This window comes from Clytia hemisphaerica, unplaced genomic scaffold (assembly GCF_902728285.1).
Source record: "Clytia hemisphaerica strain Z4C2 unplaced genomic scaffold, Clytia hemisphaerica genome assembly, whole genome shotgun sequence".
Lineage (NCBI taxonomy): Eukaryota > Metazoa > Cnidaria > Hydrozoa > Leptothecata > Clytiidae > Clytia > Clytia hemisphaerica.
Window position 1 is genome coordinate 828,726 of NW_027104184.1, and position 15,920 is coordinate 844,645.

At 34.9% G+C, this 15,920-nt stretch overlaps 1 protein-coding gene across 1 annotated transcript in view; it reads right to left on the reverse strand.

Annotated features, from left to right (window-relative positions):
• LOC136814803 (bone morphogenetic protein 1 homolog) overlaps window positions 1-15,920 on the reverse strand; it is a 30,636-nt gene that overhangs the window by 3,861 nt on the left and 10,855 nt on the right. The window contains exons 2-10 of the mRNA XM_067071227.1: window positions 8,315-8,517; window positions 6,344-6,487; window positions 5,589-5,703; window positions 4,277-4,508; window positions 3,884-4,085; window positions 3,159-3,569; window positions 2,300-2,656; window positions 1,139-1,273; window positions 414-536 (exon numbers count right to left, since the gene is read on the reverse strand). Coding sequence (XP_066927328.1) covers window positions 414-536; window positions 1,139-1,273; window positions 2,300-2,656; window positions 3,159-3,569; window positions 3,884-4,085; window positions 4,277-4,508; window positions 5,589-5,703; window positions 6,344-6,487; window positions 8,315-8,447 — 1,852 coding nt within the window. The 5' untranslated portion in view covers window positions 8,448-8,517. The remainder of the gene's footprint in view (window positions 1-413; window positions 537-1,138; window positions 1,274-2,299; window positions 2,657-3,158; window positions 3,570-3,883; window positions 4,086-4,276; window positions 4,509-5,588; window positions 5,704-6,343; window positions 6,488-8,314; window positions 8,518-15,920) is intronic.

Consider the following 15,920-nt stretch of genomic DNA (forward strand, 5'->3'; position numbering starts at 1 on the left):
TTGAGTTGAAAACTTGTGTAAAGACACGGTCTGTGATTGAGAGCTAAAGACTATTTTTGTAAGAACATGAAATATCATTGTCATTATAAAAACACTGGTCTGGAAGCCTTTTGTCTCTTTTTATTGTTAAAAGATAGAGCTTACGTACCAAAATCGATTGATTTTGCAAACTTTTTGATCATGTGATTAGAAAATAGACCAATCCCAAGAGGAGATTTTGGCAACGTGATCAAAAAGTATGCAAACCACAACTTGTCTTTTGTTTGCTAAAACAATATAATACCATACCGGGGTTTTTTACAATGACTATGGAAATATCCCTGTCCCAATATAAAAGTACAAATTGATTTTTCCCGGTATCGATATGCTTTTAGCCTTACGTCCTTATATAAAACGTGTCGAGGAAGACCTACCTATACAGGTTGTTTTGTTAGCAGCCAGTGTGTATCCTTTAGGACATGCGCACAAGAAGCTTCCAGCTGTATTCACGCATGCGTGTGAACAGCCTCCGTTCTTTATCGCACATTCATCCTTGTCTAAAACGAGAGCGTAGAAATGGGGTCAAAATAGTTCAATCCTTTCAAGGCTTAAAGGTTTTATTTTTAGATAAGAGTAATATAGTTTGTTTATTTGTCAATTTTAATTCATAAGCTTTTTAACATTGGATTGACACGGATGTGGAGCAAGATTGGTCAAAGGAAAAGAACAACATTTTTTGCTTTTATCAGCATAACATAACAATAGGTAGATACTGTCCTGATATGTGTCTTATATGAAACGGGAACATTTTTGTAAAAACAAAACCTTTAACTAGGATCACGGGAAAGTACTCAGGAAAAAATGGGGAATGCTAAATGTCTTCGAAAAAGCGGCTCTTTTTGACTTTGAAAGTGGCATCAAACCCCCGGACACAGCGCCAATTGTGCCTTGAGGAATCTATCATTTTGGACATCTCAGTACAAAAGCTCACTTCTAATAAACACTTTCTTTGACGTAAAAAGTGGCACCAAGCGCCCCCGGATTTCAACGCCTGACAAAAGACACAACGTCAATTCTGCGCCATCATTACCTAAATATCTTGATCAATCTACTGTATCATTTTGGGCATCTTATTACATTCCAATAAACACTTACTTACCAACGCATTCAGCGATTCTTGAATCTTTCTGATAGACTGTATGGTATCCTGAATAACAGCCACAGAAGAAACCACCAGGATAGTTGATACATGCTTGCGTGCATGAATGAAGTCCAAGGGCACATTCATCGATATCTATGGATGAAGAATGAAGGGTAACTGTCATTTAGAAATATTGATTTCTATTTCGATTTCTACAATTTGATATAGATATATTTTATGTGGATAGCTCAGTTACCTAGCACTTTGAGACAGTCTTGCAATGCTTTTCACGATAATTATTAAGCGCCCCTGGTTTGAGAGGCTGACACCTCGGACGACCTGCTTATAGCTCCTTTCAATTCCGTCAGCCGTATTTCATCATGGTATAAGACACGTACCAAAACGATAAAACCATAGTATAAGAAAGCCGCGGCTGGAATGACAATATCTGAATATCTGAATTTCTGTTATTCTATCTCTGTCGTATTTGATGACTATTTGTTGATCAAGAAATCAGTAATGTAGCATCTTTAATGGTAAATTTTATTGGTTTGTCGTTAATACTTACTTCTCAGTGCGTTTTAGACATTAATGATATGCTCTTGATAATACACTTGCATTATAAAATCATTGTAAAGAAAAATCAACACTAAGAAATTTAAACAAGCACAAAATGGCTCGGCTGAAAGAACTCAAAAACTAATGAGGTGCCTCGAAATGCCTTCGCAATATTTCAGTGAAATCTTTTTAGAAATCAATGAAAAAGTACATCAAGATAATACTGTGAAAATTTCAAGCCAACACCTTCAAAATTTATCATTTAAACTGACAGGAAAGTCATCTTAAATATAGTTCTTATAATTTCAATTTTAGCGAACAACTATTGTTTCCACAAAATACTCCTAAAATATGTCCAAAATTAGTTCAAGAATTCTATTGGGTACAGATTCAAAGATATCTAGCAACAAAAAAACTTTTTGTGAAGGAAAATAAAAGAATAATTTCAAAAACTATCTACCAATAATAAACTGAGCATCTTGATGTTCTTATAAAGCTCGGAGACAGAGAATTAACTAAAAAGATAATGCGGTACATATTCCAGCCGCGGCTTTCCTATACTATGATAAAACAAATGAAGTTTTTTATCTTCACTATGAAAATATTAAAAAAGGCTAATACCTTTTTGTTTGATGTTAGCCTGGAATCCTAAATACCATCCCAATCTTTTCTTTTTGCTGGCATGAAAATGTATCTTGATTTGGTTTAACGAGGAAATAATTTTCTTCGGGCTATTTGTACCACAGAAACGTCCGATAAATTTCTCACTGTTACCATCGCCCTCATGAATTTCAATATAATCAAGGCAACCACGTTCTTTGTCCAATTCTCTGAGTGAGAAGAATGGGAAATCGAGTTCAATTTGCATTCCTTTGTCAGACTCGATAACCCATAAACAATCTTGTCCTTTTTTGTAAGCGAATGGAAAATCAGGAGACTGAATGCGTGTTGGAAATTGTTTAATGTGATGTGAACAAACTGAAAGAGAAGAAAAAGTTGGATTTGCACACGTTTTTTTTATAAGAACAAACTATATAAGAACATAAGGCTTCGATAGCCAAAATGTTTAGAATGTTAAGAACGTTTTAAGGCTTTTAAGGGTGTGGACTTTAAAACACCCAATTTCTTAGAAAAACTCACAAAATGGCGAAAATAAGAACATGTTTAAGAACACTGAATCGTCACTGAATTATGTACAGGACATCAGAAAAGCACCGGGCACTAGCCACAAGTTTTATACAGTCAACTCTCTCTAACTCGAACCTCTATTATTCGAATCTCTCTGTAATTCGAACTAAAGCATTGGCCTGCTCCGCTGGATGTCATATAAAAACACTCTCTCTCCGTAATTCTTTCTATTATTCGAAGGGAATTCTTGGTACCTTGAAGACCATTTTGTTTCGAAGTGTTTTTGGTTGTTTCCGTATAAAAAATCACGCCCTGTATACCAAGGATGAAAAAATTAAAATCGATCACTCACTGTCAGTTTTAAAGTCAGCTTGAAATCCAGTGAACATTTGTTGTGTCAATGATTTCTTATTATTATTTTTTCCCGAAGTGTGGAGTCTGACGTATAAACTGCCGCTCGTCGTTGTGACGGGTGACGGTAACGTATTGCCGCAATAACGTACAATATACGGCGATAAGAAGCCTTTGCCTTCACGTATTTCTACGTAATCATCCTCACATTGGCCCGTTTTACGATTTTTCTCGTTGCCGACGTGAAACTGATCGAAAATTAACGTCAATGACGTCTTCTTGCCGTTCCGTTCTTTGGTTTGTGTCGTTGAGATAATCCATATGCAATCACGTTTGACGTCCATCGGGTAACGTGACGGGAAATTGGTTGACGTGAATGAGCCTTTGACGGCGAAAAGAGTTCCACCACAATCTAAGATGAAAGTGAAAAGTTTTATCCGTTAATTTAAGTTGTAGATAACAATTTATGTTAGTACCAGTGACTTATCCAGCGGGGTTAAGGGTTTTAGCGGTGATTTAGTGGTCTATGTTTCGGATAGGCTTTTCTAAATTGCACCTTTGTGCACGTCTGAGATGTGCGAGATAATTTCAGATTTTGTATTGTGTACCATAGAGGGGGGAATGAAGTGTATGCTAAAATCATAGACATATGAACAGTCAGAACTCACAATGTTCATGTGTCTATGCTAGAATTTATTCATTCTAAGGAACGTCAATAAATCATACCTGTGATTTTGGTGCATTTATATAGAAGATTTGTTTCCAAAATATCTTGTGTGCTTAAAACCGGTCCGTCAAATTTGTAATAAGATTTCCCGATCGTGTTTTCATTAACGTTTTTCCCAACCTCCTTTGCGCGAATTGTTTTACCATCATTCTTCGAGAAAAATCTCGTGCCGTAATGCATTATCGATTCGTAATCGTAAATCTGTGAATAAAGTGATTTGATTGGTCAATGTTAAAACAATAAATTCAAAATAAACTAATTTGGTTGGTCGAGAACATGGCTTTGAGAGGTTTGATTGGCTGATGTTTAAAACTGAATGGAATAGAGTGATTGGTTTAGATCTTTGATTGAAGTGATCTGATAGGTCAGGTAAAATAGAGAAAAAAAGTTACCTGATCAAAAGTATTGACTTCATTCATTCCTCTCGGATCGAAATTTAAGAATTTCGATGAATCGACATTATCGTATAAAACATCGATATAAATCGAGCGATCAGGTCGATTCTGTTCGTGCCAAAAACCGACAGCGTGTCCTAACTCGTGCGTAACGATACCAAATCGTAGACAGCCGCGGCCGAGCGATAAATATTGGCGACCACCACGACGACCAACGTAACTGCAACATCTGAGGAAAAGAAAGAAGCAGAAAATAACTATTTGATTGTTGAAAATTAAGCCGCTGGCACCCTCATGCTACTTAAGGGCTCTGACCATAGTCCAAAAATTGATTTTGGTATTTGAACATAAAAGTTATATTTCAGGTTCCTTAACACTTTTAACAAAGAATTGCCTTTATAAATTGCTTTTTAATCGAATCCCTTAAGAGTAATTAAGAATTTAATCGCAAAAATGACGTTATGAACTTTAAAAAGATGTTGATAATATGTTGCATCACCCTCTTTTACAAAAAGTGCTTAGTTTTAATGGGTAATTAACTTTTTTGTTTCAAAATTTCTTTACACTGTCCGCAAAGAATTGAACTATTTTAAATTTTGCGGAAAATTTTTCTAAAAAGATGTGTCAAAAGTTATGACTGTTTTTTTAAGCAAAATCCACGTGAAAAATTGATAAAAAACCACTATTTTGAAGATTTCGAGACAAAGAAGCATTTACAAAAATTTTCCGCAAAAATTTTTATTGTTCGGTAAAAGATACACCATCTACTGCGAAAATTTTATCAAAATGTTTTTTCTTCGCCGAAACTAAGCTCTACAAAGTTGAAATACTCTTCCTCGCAAAAGTCTTCATTTTCTTCTTCATCAAATTTTTTCTATGCAATTTTTGAATTTTCAGATTCAGGAATAGTTTGTCTAACAGAAAATGTATAACATGCCATAGTTTTGTTGGTTACATCAGTCAGAAAACATATTTTAAACATGGCAATTATGAAAAATTCACTATGGTCAGAGCCCTTAAAGCTTTTTATAACACAGTTTTGTCTGCGATTCAGACTAGTTTCAAGAAAAGCGTGACCAAGTTTTGAAAGAATCGGAAATTTGTGTAAACATTAATGGCAAAATATTAAGAACAAGTTAAGAACATTTTAAGGCTTTGCGGACTCGATAACACAAGATTTCTCAGGAAATTGCATAAGAATACTTACAAAATGGTGAAAATAGGAAAATTTTAAGAACATTTTAAGGCTTGAAAACTCAAAATGTTAAGAACATCCGAAAAATTTTTTTATGTTCATTGAATTTCTTACCCATTGCCAGGATAAATGTGTAGAAAATCAACTTGTTTGGTCTTCTTGACAAATTTGATACATGTCTCGCTCTCCCAATGACGCATCGCCTTCAAAATCAAAAGCTTGCCTTCTCCTTTGAAGAAAAATAAGAAAGATGGGTAGTTTATTATTTAGGGTAAATATAAAATAATATTTCGCAAAGAATTAATCATATAAACTTTTATAAACTTTTAAAAGAGAGTATTCGATTTGTTTACAAAATCGCCTCTTCAAAATTGAACGATTCATTCTATAATGGCGGATTCATCGTTGAGTTACATAAGCCTTACCAAAGCTGAAAAATTTCTACATACGAGGTATAGTCAGATCTTCCGGGAAGTACAATCAGTGCCATAACATATTGGTAATTTTGGCAATTTTACCATTTTTCGAAGATTGATGTTCTAGCGAGAATGTCAATTTCGGGCCTTCAACTTGATTTCATCGAATATTTCGATCTGGGAGGGATTTATTGGTTTCTAGGCTGTATTTCAAGCCCAACCGGACCATTTTTGAACTTTTTGATCCTCAGAAGTCTTTAGTCTAGCGTTAAAACTCTACCTCTTTGCAACCTAATTTGGAGCACTTACAAATCGTTTGTGGTTATAAAATTTCATGGGGAATTTCCCTTTTGTGCCAAGTATTCTGGAACTGATTGTAGCTTTATAATTTTCAAAATTGAAAATGACATGGTACAACGAAGGAAACGTCGAGTCAGATCTTGATATACTTACTGGACATAGCTTTGTCAAACGAGTATGGTATAACACCGTTCGGCCACACCTTAAATTCATGGTTCGTGGCCGCACGTCGTTTTCTGTGCTGTTGATGTTCAGTCATGAGTTGAGATTCTGGGATAGGAGCATCAAGCACATAACCTATGAATGAAAAGAGTTCAAATGAATCTAGGGGCTTCTAGATTTTAAAAACAACCAAGCAATCTATTTTGGTGTTATCACCATCTTCAAGCTTATAACTTGTTGTATATGCTGGCAACCCTCTCGGGTAGATTTATGTTATTCATGAATCTTGGGAAGTTAGATCTATCAGTGTCTTTACCAGACAGAGACGGCTGTTTTCTTTTCTTTTCTGGATTGACTGAGGCGTGCACTCCTTTTCCCCACCTACTCCATTAGGTTAGATTTTTCATGAGCATGGTGGTAACTGCCCGCAAGTGTAAGAGTAGAGTCAGTATCATTTTTTATGAAGCGAGTAGCATCTTTTACCATGTTAATTTTATTCTTTTCAAGGTTTATTGGAGAGGTCTATCCATGTAAATAGTGCCTTAGCACCACCAACCGAGTTTACAATTTCATGACGTGTAAAGAGAGCCTATACTACACTGACTTCATAAATGATGCTAATACATGAAAAACAAATATCGCCCAGATGATAAGTTTTTTGGGAGAATGCTTTCTATTGATAAAAGAGATTTGTGAGAGGCTTAGATCATTCTTTGAGTCTAAGTGTAAACGACATTTTAATAACTTGTCAAGAAAAAAGATTTAGCGAAAAACTAACAAAAGACAACTATTTTTACCAGAATTTTATTTTTGTAAGCATAAGTTCTTTAAATCTTTCCTTTGAAATTTTACAGACATTAGATGTACGTTGCTTGGACTCACAAAGACACTCTCAATCTTGCTCAAAGCTACTTCCCAATAAATTCTAAGGCAAGATATATACAAGAGTGTGGAGAGGCTGATGGCTCAAATTAGATAAAATTTGCTAGGAATTCGAGAAAAAAATTTAATTTGCTCAAAAGTGGGGAGGCTGAAGTCTCCCCAGTCTCCCCGCTTCCACCGGGCCCGATGCAAAGTTTGTCTTTGAGAGTCTATGCAACGTACATTTAACGTCCATCTGGGTGGTCCGGGTAAAACACAATGTACTGAAATGATATTTTGGGAAGGAAGGGCGTCAGAGGGTGTCCTTTAACACGTAGGCATCAATTTGAGGGCGTCAAGGAAATCATCCCTTTGAACTTGCATGTGGTTTTAAGAAATAGTTTTACGCGCTAAAATAAACATAGCAAGCGGATCTCGAGGAAATGAAATCATCGATGATTGATAAAAATAGATAGTAATTTTGTTAGTATTGGTGGTTTCAAGACTAAATTGAACATTCTAGAGCTACTATATCATTAGACGATGTTATCGTCCGTTACAGTGATAGTAAAGGCGGGAAAATATGGCGGTATGGGCATTATGGCGGTCTACGGGAAAAATCGGCGGTAGAGTTTCGAAGAAAGACTGGCAACTCTACCGACTGTAAACTCTTTTCGGCAAAAAAACCCGTTTGCGAATTTTCTTCGGCCTTGGGCTTTTTTCTTAGATAGTGATTCGTCTTAGACTATAACATAGTCTACTATATCATATCACCCTCGGGCGCCCAAAATTTTTCACCCGAATCTTTCCAAAAACGCCCACCGCCCATAAAATTTCTTCCACCCATCCGCTCATTCAAGAAACTTTTTGACTTTTTCAAGACTTTTACTTTTTTCTCAGAATTTTTGACTTTTTCTTTGACTTTTTGACTTTTTTTTTACTTTTTGTAGAGGTATGTACGATAATTTGCCGAGTGATTGACCCCCGGTCGCTTCGCTTTTGCCTGAGATATCATCATGGATTCTTTAACTTTCAGAACGTTGCCTCGATATATGACTCGCATAAATTATCAAGATTTATCATGAATTAATCATAAATTACCGGCAGCTCCACAGCCTTGTCCACCTGCATCCAACATGTCATCGTCGAGGTTTACATGATCGAGACAAAGTACACCTTGTTGTTGTTGGGACATCAAGGCCAATAAGATGATGACGATGGCCAAAAGATGCATAATGGTGGAAGAAGAAGTGTGGAAAGGTCACGCGTGTCGATGATGTGTTTTTTTGTTAGTAGTTTGTTTTCTAAAAAAAAGAGAAGATGATAATTTTAAAAAAATTTAACATTTTAATCAAGACTGGAAAAAACAAGGGCCATCTATAGAAAGCGCATTTCCTAGTATGTAGTTGCTAGAAGAAACTGTACATAACAAAAAATAAGTCATGCTCTCGACTAAGAAGTCGAAGAATAAGATTTGGAAGGTTCATAAAGACCAAAATAGAGACTGTTCAATTTAAAGCAATCCATTACAAACGAATTTCTCATGACAGCAATTTTGTTTGAAATCTCAAGATCTTCTTATGGCTCAAAATCTGGTGACTATCAAATCTGGTGACTATCAAATCTGGTGACTATCAAATCTGGTGACTATCAAATCTGGTGACTATCAAATCTGGCGACTATCAAATCTGGTGACTATCAAATCTAATAAAACGAGGCTCCCTTTACTCAGTTAGTTGACTTATAAAGTTTTTTCTGTTCTTAAAAATTGATTTTCAAAAAGTTCATTTTTATTGAAAACTTGCAAGGCTCGATTTCTTCTTGTTCCATAAAGCGTGCACTCATTTTCCCTACCATGTAGAAACCACTCTCAAGGGAATAAGTCTAACTACGCGGGTATGGTTTCCACGCACATGGTAGCAAAAAAGAGTGCACATTTAAAGCGAATCAAACTAAAGGTTTTATTTTTACATAAGTGTTCCCGTTTCATATCAGACACATATTTCATATCAAGACAGTGTCTGTCTATTGTTATATTATGCTGATATAAGCAAAAAATGTTTTTCTTTTCCTCTTTCTAACCAATCTTGCTCCACACCCGTGTCAATTTTATGTGAAAAACCCTGTAAATTAAAGTTGATGAGTAAGCAAACGATAGCACTCTTATTTAAAACAAAACCTTTAAGCCTGAAATCCGAACAGTTTGAACCTCAAACACTTTACTGTGACATATCATGTACATAAGTTAAAGCAGTTCAGAATCCAAATTTAGAATCATTAGTTTCAAGCGTTCAACTGAGATTTTGAAGTGTAATGTAGGCAGATGGTAAATAGTTATTGAGGTAGTTTGAGTCATTTATAGACTGACAAATTGTCCAAATCCGGAAAAAATTATGCATTTATGCATTTATTATTGTACGGTACTGCCCTACATATTCTAGGTATCATGGTTATTATTTTTTTATAAACAACCTCCGTATACGGTTAACCTAATCGGGAAAATCAGCCGGTAAAAATGGACGAAGCCGTCGCTTGGCGATGTAATTTAGTACCGAAAAATTCTTTCCAATGTGGCTCATAAGAATTTGGAAGAAAGAAAACGGAAGAAATAAGAAAAGGAAGCAAATAATGAAAAACTACATACTGTATAAGCCTAAAAATATCATCAGAAAAAAACATCCCACTCATGACGACGCAAAGGGTACGGCAGATACGGCTTTTCACAAAAACCCCGAAATTTTCCTCTTCGTTGGTAAAATCGCTTTAATTTCCTCATTCGCCTTACCAGATATAAAAAGCTTCCGTCGTGCCTGAATCCCATACATACATTAATGAATACACATACAATATAAGTGAACAAAAAAGTAAAATCAACACAGTTTGTTTTTACGATATTTCGTTCTATTTTCAGAACTTCATCAGGTAACAGTTTATATATAAACGGTCCCAAAAATAACTGACTAGCACAGCTAGGGTGTCCCCTATTACATTTTCACACTAACTGAACGACTATTTAACATGACATCGTCCTTGTAAACAAATCAATAAATCAAACCCCCTATTTTACATGAATACGTTCAAAAAAATCATCACTCCATTCTTGATTCGATTCATAAAAGGGGGTTTCAGTTGAAAATACACTTTTTTTATAAGAAAAACTTTATAAGAACACGAGGTTCACTATTTTTCTTAAGTCACAAAAGCACATTTCAAACCCATTTTTTAACTTTAAACCAATAAATCAATGCAGTGAGTTTATTAAGAATATTCTAGAATATTTAGGCCTGAAAATCGCATAAAATAAGAACATTAAAGCCTCAGAATTTGTTTGACGTTCTTATAAAAAAACGTGTATTTGTTAGAGAAAAGGTTGGCAAAAAGTCCAACTCTGACCGACAGGAAATCGCACTTTTTGCCAAATGCATAATATGACACTAGGTCTATTGTCGTTTGTTTTATTAATTACAGAATCTTTGTTTAGAAGAAAAATAAACAGTTGAAAGTTCTTATAAGTTTATAATGAATATGTTCTATTAAATACTATGACAGCACTTATCAAAAGGTCGCGTGTCTCGCGATCGTATAGAATGGCGGGAAAATCTAAAATCTATTGACCAATCTCAGCGTAAGGCCCTCAAGTTCAAATCCTAAATATAAGAACAAACTATATGTTAATGTTAATGTTAATGTATATATTCTTTAAAGTCGAAAAATGTGTACAAATCTGTACTAGCTTTAAGCTAATAGAGTTCGACTGCCTATTTTACAAAATGAATCATTCATCATCATCTGTTAATGCCCAATCGCTGACGATTTCTTCTGTAGAGCATTTTGGTTTATAATTTGAAAATATTTTTATTTGGTTTTGTAATTTTTTAACGATGCGTAGTTTTGTTCTTGGGCTTCCTCTTACGCGCCAGTTGAATCCTTTATTGTTATTGTCTTTGTTAAGTTTCTTCGCTTGTTCGTGCATCTCCTTGATCGTTTTCCGTTCGTTGATTGTGAAATCTTCCGTTATACTTACTTGAAAGAAACAAGTTTCTTTTAGCATGTGTAAATTCTTCATGATAAGATCTTTGTCATGTTGACTTTGCAGGGTGACTTTCAGAGGACGGCCATTCTTTGTTTTTCTGTTTCCTAATCTGTGGTGAGCAACATTGATTTCTGGAACATTGATGTCATCTAGGAGTTCTCGGAACCGAAATATGTCATATTTTTTTCCCATTTTCTTCTTCTTCCTTATCTGGGCCTGAATATTCGAGAAACCCGTGAACGATCATATTCAGTTTTCTAGATTCTATGTCTCTCTTTTCACTGACTTCCTTCCGTTTTTGTTCTTCGGCAGATTTTAAGTCTTCTTTGTGCTTTTTGGTAATCTCAGCGTATGTTTTCTTTGATGTTTCAGTCATTATTTCTGCTGTGTGCTTTATTTCTTCTTTAATCATGCTTCTTGTCTTCTCCTCCATCTCTTGTAGTTTTCCTGCCAGAAAGGTTTTGAGGTCATTTTTGATGGAATCACGGGTTTTTGTGTTGGTGTTGACCTCCTTGTTCAGTTTTTGTATGACGTCGTCTTTCTTTTTAAGTTCATTTTGCATCATATGTTGAGTGTTTTTCCCCACTTTATTTCTTAGGTTTTTCGTTAATATAAGAACATAAGGCTTTGAGGACGAAAATATCAAGAACAAGTTAAAAACACTGAAACACCCGATTTTTTACGAAAAACAAACAAACAATTCTCACAAAATGGTGAAATTAAGAGCATCTTATGAACATTTTTAGGCCAGGCTTAAAACTCAAAAGGTTAAGAACATCTAAAGGCTGTCAACGTGCACAGTATTATAAAATATTACAAGAATTTTCCAAGAGCCGGCCTAGAACATTCTTTGAACCATCCAAAGTTATGTGAACTGTGTAAAGAGCAGGTCGAATCAAACTACAACTACTCTTTAAGAACAAAATTACATCGACAGTTAGTTACGTTGACAAAAATATGATAAAACCGGAACACACTATGTGTTCTGAGTAAACATCAAAAACCGATATAAAGCTCCTGTTACATGACAATTGAGAAATGATTTGACGGTAAAAATATAATGAACTCCTTGTTAGCATGTTGTCACCGAGTGTCTGAGTCAGAAAGTATAAGGTCAAAGACTCACTTAACAACATTACGTCAGTTTGTCATATAGCTACCTAACTCAAATCAAGTAACGTCAGGGATTTTGCTCTGTCGGAAAAGTGATTTTTTCCTCTCTGAGCGCTAACCAAAGAAATATCGTTTCAATCAGCGATTCCGACCTTCTTCTTATTATTCCTATCTCTAAAGACGATTGACAGAATTAGATTCGTAATGTTGACATTAGACCAACTTACAGTAACTTCGATGAATGCTTCATTCTAGGCGGGCAAACCCTTAGCGTGTGCAGTTTACAGTATTGTCTACCAGCGGCGAATGTTATTATTTAGTCCGACGAATCGTTAATTCATCGTGTCTTTGTTTGAAAAAGCGGCGTGATTGCTCAACTTTCGAAAATGAAGCACGAGGATTGAGTTCAAAGCCCGGGAAGAGGAAAGATACGAAACTCTTGGATGGAAAATGAAGCCACCTATTTCCCATCGAAAACATGTGAACCGCGTGGTTTTCGCACAAACACTGGATTGAAATTACTGGATTGAAATTATATTCTATGACTGGATTTAGGAAGATACACTGAAAGAAAACAAAGAAAGCACTAGATTTAATCCGTCATTCTAAACGCGGCGCAAACATTAAGACTTCACTTCTTCTTGCTTGAGAAAGGTTGAAGATTCCACCAACTCTTCAGGCTTTAAAATCAATGGCATCAACATGTAATGGAATGTTATTAATATAGAAAAACAAACCCCACTTAAAATTGACATTGGCATCATAGATTCGTGATCTTTTTGTAAATAAATATTGCATACTGTGTTTAAAACATGAAATGTCTTTTATGAGCTGCAAAGCTCGATGGGAAAAAGAAACCGGAAATTCTTTCCACTAAAACTAACTGGATTGTGATGTTGACGGTCGATCTTTTGTGAGTACACACAAGTTTAGCGTATCAGCTCTATTGTACTCTGTACCAGGGTGTTAGTTATAAGCTTATCGCTGGTAATGAAAAAAAGTGGCTATACAGCAATGAATGAAATTTATGTATTGTAAAGCTATTTTTAAAAATTACTGTCTGACCTCTTTTGCTTGAAATCTTATGAAAACTACAAGCCACCGATTTAAAGTCGATAAATTCTAAAAATTACTAAAAAATAATCCCTCTAACCGTGCAGCCAACTCACTATTCCGGCATTCTATTTTTGAATATTCTGTAATTCCAAATAAGTTATTGGTCCTCTCAGCTGGAAAATTCTTTTTTTTTTACTCTTCTCTAGATGATCGGATTAAAGAGAGCTACCAGCAATCTTGTAGCTGATACAACGGCTACTAAACGACGAAATTGTCTACACCGATAGACACCCCTACATTAAAATTAATTCTGAAGATGCGTGCAGCCTAGACACAACCATACCAATGAAGTATAAGACTGAAGGGCTAGAATCGGATCTCCTTGTTAGGATTTCAAGCCTACCAAATCCTACCAAAGTCGCGCGGCCTAGTGCAGTCCATCTGGTTTTTACACAGATGACAGATCTAAGCTAAAATTCACATCTGCATTTCGAAAAAGATGTTACTCAAAAACAAAGGAATCGCTAGATACAATCCGTCGTCAAAAATACGGCGCATATTTTAAGGCTTCACTTTTTCTTGCCTGAGAAAAGTTAAACATTCGATTCTAGCCCTTCGGGATTATACTTCATTGAACCATACTTCCACACACATGTATGTAAACAAGATTCTACTTCAAGAATATTCTACTAAACAAGATAACATGTATGAAACACGTAACACGATTCTAACATCTCTATTATAACGCAAGAGAAAAAACAACAAGTTGTAAGACATAAGAGGAGACCTTGTCAAAAAAGAAAAGGGTAACCGTTATCTATCAAGACTGTACATATTTTTTATAAGAACAAACTATATAAGAATACAAGGCTTCGATAACCAAAATATTAAGAAAAAGCTAAGAACATTTTGAGGCTTTGTGGACTGGGTCTAAAACACCCAGCTTTTTAAGAAAATGGACAACAATACCTAATAAAATAGTGAAAATAAGAACATGTTAAGAACATTTTTAGTCTTAAAACTCAAAAAGTTAACAACATCCGAAAGCTTCAAAAATGTTGGATATTCTTATATAAAAACGTGTAGGTATGTAAAAGGAATCGATGTCAAGCTTTGATGTGACAGGAGACACACGAATCGAGTGAAAAAAAGTTTTATTCTGGTTGTAGGTCAGCAGAATACACGTTTTATTTAAGAACAAAAGTTAAGAACATTGTAAGGAGGCCTTGCGAACTGTAAAATATGCAATTTCTTAGGGAAATGCACAAATATACAAACAAAATGCTGAAAATAAGAACATGTTATTATAAGAATATTTTTACTTTGTGACCCAAAAAGTTAAGAACATCTATCAGCTTCATTTGATGTTCTTATAAAAAACGTGTAAGGTAAACGTAAACTGGAGTTCGAATCGAGGAACTGATTTTTGGTATACAATTAAGTCTTTTTAATTCGATCTTCAAAAAGACCTGGAGTTCGAATTAGAGAGGATAGAAATCACCAAGTGCAACAACAAAACCAAGTTATCCTCAAGTAGTGAGTTTTTAATCACTGTGATTCTCATGACGTCAATTTGCCATTCCATTAAAAAAGTGAAGTGACATTTAACTCTCTCTATTTCGAGTCACCACTATCTGAGTCTCTCGGTAATTCGAACTAAAACAGTTAAGTTCACTCTCTCTAATTCGATTTTCAAGGAATCAAGAATTTTCTTCGAATTAGAGAAAGTTCGAATTACAGGAATTTATACCGCTTTCCAGCTAAGTTGAAAAATCTTTTCGGTCGAATTACAGAGAAATTCGAATAAGAGAGGTTTATAATAGAGAAGGTTGACTGTATGCTCTGTATGCTCTTAGCTCGGGAAATATTACACTCTCCAAATATCAAATAGCATGGGAACCAAAACCAAAGTAACCTTATAAAAACTTAAAGTCTCTTTAAGTTACGAGATCAACTCTATGAAAATCATAAATTCACTGAAATTTCTATTTTAGAAACTTTTTTTCTGCTTATTTGAAATTAAAAAAGTTTGCTAATAGTTTTGACAGAAGTTTACAAGCAAAAATTTTTTGTTTCTTTAACAAAAAGGACATGACTTCTCAGCCAGTACCCGACTCCTAGAATCTCTAAACTATCAATGTTAATTAAAGCCAACATTAGTCAGATGCAGGCTGATGACATCGATGACTATTTTAAATTTTTGTATTGACCTTTCTTACCACTTATACAAATTAAACGAAAGAAAGAAAAAAAGTCGTGTAAAACAGTTGTTATTGCACCCCCGTTTCAGACCACCTGTAGCTTTTAAAAACATTGGGATAACATTCTATCAATATGAAGCAGTATAATTTACAAATTTGTGTTTTAAAAGCGGAAGAAATATTTCCTCTTATAGAAGTCAAGCAGGAAATGAAGGCTAGAGTACACGTTTTTTATATAAGAACAAACTATACAAGAACTTAAGGCTTCGATGACCAAAATGTTAAGAACAAGTTAGGAACATTT